At 28.4% G+C, this 6,548-nt stretch overlaps 1 protein-coding gene and 1 long non-coding RNA gene across 2 annotated transcripts; one reads left to right on the forward strand and one right to left on the reverse strand.

Moving 5' to 3' along the window:
- The first annotated feature begins 782 nt into the window (after positions 1-782).
- LOC140920620 (uncharacterized) lies at positions 783-1,480 on the forward strand. The gene is made up of 2 exons (XR_012163355.1): positions 783-1,182; positions 1,279-1,480. It is a non-coding gene; the product is annotated as an uncharacterized lncRNA (long non-coding RNA).
- Positions 1,481-4,137: 2,657 nt separating this feature from the next.
- Positions 4,138-4,953, reverse strand: LOC101505451 (OBERON-like protein). The gene has a single exon (XM_004500387.1). It carries the CDS (start codon positions 4,951-4,953, stop codon positions 4,138-4,140), a length of 816 nt encoding a protein of 271 aa, XP_004500444.1.
- Between the last annotated feature and the right edge of the window lie 1,595 nt (positions 4,954-6,548).

A 6,548-nucleotide genomic window follows, 5' to 3' on the forward strand; every position in this document is an offset into this window, starting at 1 on the left:
AAAATATGAGATAAATATTTATCATTGATAAATATAAAAAATTGGATAAATATATATATTATTGATACATAAAAAAATAAGCAGATATATTTAACAACAATAAATATAAAAAACACTGAACAAATATTTACTACTAATAAACATAAAACAACATGGACAATATTTTTCACTAATACTAAAAAAATAGTTGACACATAATTGCCACTGATAATTTAAAAAAATTACGGGATAAATACTTATAACTGATAAATATAAAAAACATGAGGCAAATATTTATAATAGATAAATTTAAAAAACACAATGCAAAAAAATTTAAAAAACACATTGCAAATATTCACTGAAAATATAAAAAACACAAAACAAAAATTTATCACTAATAAATATAAAAAATATGACAAATATATATTATTGATACATAAAAAAATACATGATAAATTTTTATCACTGATAAATATTAAAAAAAATACGAAAAAAAATATTTGTTATTGATAGATAAAATATTCGCAAAAAAATTTGTCATACCATGAATTTATAACTTCATTAAAAATTATGACTTCAACTATTTGTGTATTGTTGATCAACTTTCCTTTTAAATTTAACTTAACATTTGTCTTTATTGCATAGTCATTTGATTGTGTATGATTCAACGTCATAGTATCATATTTTGATTATATCAATTATAAGTTGTGAACTTTATAATTTATTTTAATATTTGTGAAAAACACTTAAACAAAACAAAAAATTGCGAATGCCGTAGGTATAATATATCAACAAAAATCAAACAAGAAGTTGTAAGTATAGATAGGTATTTAGTGACGAGTTGAATAGTTAGCATAGACATCAGCTCACCCCAAAAAAAATTATTCCTCAAAATAAAAAATTTCATAGTTCCGTCCTAAAACTTTTCATCGCAAAATTCCTCAAACCCTCAATTTGTACAAGAGCTACTTCGAAAGCCCTCCTCTCCATCCGAAACCTTCATTCGCAACCTCACCGTTGTCACTACAATCTTCAATGAGCAATCTTCCTTAAACGAGCAACCTTGCCATTGACGCCGCTCCAATCTTCAACGAGCAACCTCACCGACCGCCGTTGCTGCAACCTTCATTCCCCGTTGCCGACCAGAAATCTTATCAACAACAATCTTTACGATACCGACCTCCTATAATCTCTTGAATCAAGGTATATTTTTTTCTGCAATTTTGTGTTTTTTATGCTATATAATCAATTATATTTTGTCCATTATATTTTCTATTGTTTTTTTTTTTTTTTGTCAAGAAAGGGGGAGTCGATGCTGCTAGTAAGGATTCTGATGACAAAACTGTGTAATTAAGGAATTGGTTAATTTATTTTGTGAAAACTGTATTGCAGTTTTGTATTTTTACTTTTTACTAGAGGATAATAAAGTCAAGTGAATGTTGTTTATTTTTTGTTTTATGCGTATGTAATTATCGAATAAAATGAACTATTTAAAATAATATATCATAATTATTCATATAATAATTAAATAGTTATTTTATCCACGAGATGTATTTTAAACTAAAAATTGGAACCCGTGTGGATTCACATGCCCTTTACTAGTTAATACTTTAATTTTTGATGTTGATCAAAGTTAATAATTACAAATATTTTTAAAAATATATCACAAAAATGGTAAAACTATTATTACCAAGACTGTGTACGGTGTGAGTGGATTTGAAATAATTTCTTATAAGAAATATTTCAAGTTCAAGTCTTAATTAACCATGAAATGGATGCATCGCTACATGATCTTAGTTCTCGTACAGATCGTTTTATATTTGTATGTACTCTATTAATTTGAATAAATAAATAAAACTAAAAAAAAAAAAAATTGAAAAGTGAGTAGCCTGTGTGGTAGAGTAGCAGCTTTAAGCATGTATTAGTATTGGATATGGAAGCTAGGGTGGCAGTCTGAATGTGTGTGATGGGGCCTACACCAATAGTATAACAGGGTTCAGGTAATGAGCAGCTTTCATAAGAACCATCAATCTACATTCGCACACAACACAATCTCATCATAATCATACAATAAACTCCTCGGACTCGGAGGAATGGAATGGAATGGATCCACTCTTATCTTACAAAACCCGTCAACGACTCTATTTTACTAAATATTTGCGTACAAATATCCCAGAGCTTTATACTTGTGATTAAAGTTATTTCGTAATTGTTTAAGATTTTTGTTCAGTATTAAAAAATTTAATAGTTAAAAAAATTATTTTATTAAATTATTATTATTATTATAAAATATAATAATAATATTTTGTAAGTTGTGCGTATAATAATTATTGAAGAGTAGTATAAAAAAAATTAATGTTGTATTGAAAATTTAAAATGATAATCATTTTAAAACAATTTTATTTTAGACACAATTGCTCAAGTAGTCCCTTTAACTTAATTTTAGATAATACTTCATTTATTTATATATATATTTTTTTATTTGATCATTTATTTAATTTTATTATAAAAATTTGAAGATATAAAGAATTAAAATATGTATTTATTTGAAAATTTGAGTTATAAATTTGATGAAATTTGCATTATATTGAAGATGATAGTTAATTTTATGAGTTTTTTTTAAAAATTTTGATGAATTTTTATAAATATATAAAATAAAATAAATTGATAATATTTTAAAATATAAAATATCAAATTATTTACTTAAAATTAAATAAAGAGCTAAATTAAAAAAGAAAAAAAGATAAAAAACTAAGTGTTATCTGAAATTAAGTTAATAAACCGTATGAATAATTATATTTTTATTTTATTAAAGAGATATTTATTGTGAGATAGAATGAATAGTTTATTAACTACACTCAAACCACCGATGTACCTTTTTATAAATAACAAAATTGTAAGGGTTCACAACAGATCCAAAAATAGTACCTGAGAAACTAATATTACTAACTTGAGTTCTAAACAAAAAGAACATTGATAGTGTCTAAAGTCTAAGGAATAAATCCACGTAATCTATATCACACAAATAACATACCATTTATCCTCTTAACCTCGACTGATAATTATTATTCTAATTACACTAAAAAAATCTTACATCACTAAATAATCGAAGAAATAAATAGTTTATAACGATTTCCACATTCCATAATTTATATCTTATAAATTGAAATTATCTCCATTTTAAAATTTGAAATAGATCGTATGAGTTTCTATCACTTAAATTTACTTTTTATTCTTTCTAAACTATTAAACATCCTTATCACTTCAAATAGAGAAGATATTAACACGTCTTCTCGCGTTCCAAAATTGATTTCACTTTTTTAACAAGCCAAACTATATAAAACAATTCAATATATAAAAAAAAAACAAGTTATTTAAAATACAAGGTGTGCCAAAAATAAATTGCAAGGCAAGGGAAAAGTTTACAAAGTTGGCACCGTGAAAACAAAGTCAAAAGAAGACCATCAATACTAAAGTCGAACAACGAAACTCAAAGAAGAAAACTAGGATTAGCCATACCTAAATTGTTAGAAACTCTAAATGATCTAGAATGGAAATATATTGAGATATCTCATAATTGAAAAAGTGATTGAAGCTCATAACTCTAGTACTTGTTAATTGATTAAAAATATTATTAAGACTATTCTAAACTTTATATGGTGATACTTAGATGATGTAAATTTTCTGAAAAAGACTTTAGATTTAAGAAACCATAATATATGTCTATACTCCTTTTTATATAGATTAGATTATATCCATTACACAAAAATTGAGAACGTCCAAATGGATCTTTACTTCAAAGTGAACAATTGTTAATATAGTGAGTTAGAATGTGTAGACTACTTTCTCTTTACTAGGGTACTTGTTAGTGTTTTGAACTGTTTGCAATGAAAGTAAACTAGAAAAGAAAATAATGATATGAATGTGTTATTTTTTATAGAGAAATGAATATGTTATTTATCCATAGCTTTTATCACGTTTTTTTCTAACTAAAGTCTACCTAATTAACTAATTAAACAAGTAGTTAGTTAGTTAGTGATTACATACAATCAGACTTAACTTGAATTACAAAACCGAATATGGAGAACGTTCAACATTTTTCGTTTTTCTAACACTCAAAACCAAGAACATTCTTGATTTCCAACACTCTCCCATAATTCAAGTTGCTTCAATCAGTGACATTTGTTGGAGTCTCTCCATCCCGAGTTCTCCTGTTCTTCTGGCATTGTCGAATAATTCGCGATCACAAGCCTCAAAAGCCAAGCAAGCCTTTTTGAACATTCTCATCTTCTTATCAACTACTAATTCCATCTTTCTTATAGCCTCCTGCACCATTTCAACAATTCTGTTGCACGCCACATGTGGAGCAATCAATCTTCCACTTTCTGCATTTCCCGAGTTCTTTGGAGAATCCAAGTCAAGCTCTTGGAAAGCCATCAATATTGCCCAACATGCTACTTTAGAATCCATTTTTTGACTTTTCAGTTTTTTCTTGAGATCACCACACTTTAAAAAAAGATTCCTCCCCCGTTGGTATTTACTACCATGAAAGATCCTACTAACAAAATCAAGCTCCCTCATCAAGGTTTCCCCATACCATGATGGTGCACAATGTTGGAAGACGTCTTTAACCCAGCCTAATAGTTCTGAAGTCCTATTGCATGCTTGACACATGAAAATCATTTCGTTTGGCCCTGATCCACTCTTTACAAAATAACCCATGTAGATAAGTTGCTCTCGAATAACACAATCTGTGTGATTCCAATGAGAACACAACTCACATCCAATCAAACGACATGTATATACTTCAAATTCAAACTTCCTCTCCCTTTTCTCTTCAGGAACATCCCAAGACAGATTTGCCGCTGAATTCTCTGGAAGAATATCTGCATCTTCACCATTTTCATTACCATAACCATCTTCATCTCCCTCGGGGAAATCCAATGCGGATTTTAACTGCACTATTAGCCTCATCGCTTTTGACAACTTCCAGTGCATTCTTGTTATCTACACTAATTAAATTAGCCTAAACTTTACTCACAAGTTCCTCCAATGATTTTACTTGAGCATTTCTAAGACTAAGGATTGATAAGCTTCAAAAATGCTACGCCTTCTAACCAAAGCGATTCCACTGTCTTATTTGCAGCTTTTAATTGCATTTGACATTTTCCAACTATTTTCAAAGCATTTGATTCTAATTCTCTGCAATGACTCACCACATTCTTCAGCTTTTCAAGTAAAGAGAATTTTTCATCGAGCTCCATCCTCAACTCTTGTATCTCAGCCTCAGTCGAATCAGCAACCTCTTCAGATACATCAAATTTCATATCTTGGTCTTGCTCAGCAGAATCACAAGACTCCTCCAATTTAGGATGCTCAAATCTTGCTTTGTTTGAATCAACACATGTCTCAAAACTATCTGAAAATGGAGAACGTTATCCGTTTGTGGCTGAAAACGGAAAACATTTTCTATTTGTGCTAGTCGTCAACAAGACTGTATGATTTATGTTTCTTTAAAATTCAACCTATGCTCCTCTATTGGATTGACTCTCAGATCTTCAAAACCTTTCTCTATAATTTCCATCACTTCTTGAAACTCAAACAATGCTCGAATCTTCACTCTCCATCTATCTCAATCTTTTCCATCAAAATGTGGCATGTGGACTGGAAAAATTTCAATTTTTGCACTTGAACCAATTCTCACTTCACTCGTGTTTGATCCTCACACTTCACTCGTGTTTATCCTCACACTTCACTCGTGTTTATCACTATGATATCGAAACCTTGCTCTGGATACCAATTGTTAGTGTTTTAAACTGTTTGCAATGGAAGTAAACCACAAAAGAAATAAATGATATGAATGTGTTATTTTTTATTGAGAAATAAATATGCTATTTATACATAGCTTTTATCACATTCTTTCTAACAAAATTTTACTTAACTAACTAAACAAGTGGTTAGTTGGTGATCACATACAGTCAAACTTAATTTGAATTACATAACTGAATACGGAGAACGTTCAATATTTTACGTTTTTCTAACACTAAAAACCAAAAGCATTCTTGTTTTCTAACAATAGTTAACACTATATGCAATTAGTGGGTAATTATCACTTAAAAATAATTTAAAAAAAATATTATTAACATTGTTCCATTTCGTATATACATTTTATCACTCATTCAAATAACATGTCTTCAATAATAAAATAATATCATCTTTGTACCACATTGTACTACGTCTCTAAATAAATCATACAGCTTAATGACTAATTAAACTTGTAACCTCTATGTTTATTATAGTTTCTAACTTCAAAGATATTTTTCATTAATTAAATGTGTATACCAAATGAAATGAGTTCATATCTCTTCCATTTTACGGTCTGCATTCCTTATCAAATTTGTTTTTTTAGATAAACGATATGTGGCAACTATAATTTCAACGGTTGAGATTTAATTAAATACAAAAAATCAGTTTTAATTAATTAAAAAAAAAATATGAAAACATGTAAAAAAAAAAAAAAAAAAACTTTTTTTCCAATTCCCCTTCCCCACCCTTCCCCCCACAGTTGG

The sequence above is a fragment of the Cicer arietinum genome, chromosome 5, assembly GCF_000331145.2.
Source record: "Cicer arietinum cultivar CDC Frontier isolate Library 1 chromosome 5, Cicar.CDCFrontier_v2.0, whole genome shotgun sequence".
NCBI lineage: Eukaryota > Viridiplantae > Streptophyta > Magnoliopsida > Fabales > Fabaceae > Cicer > Cicer arietinum.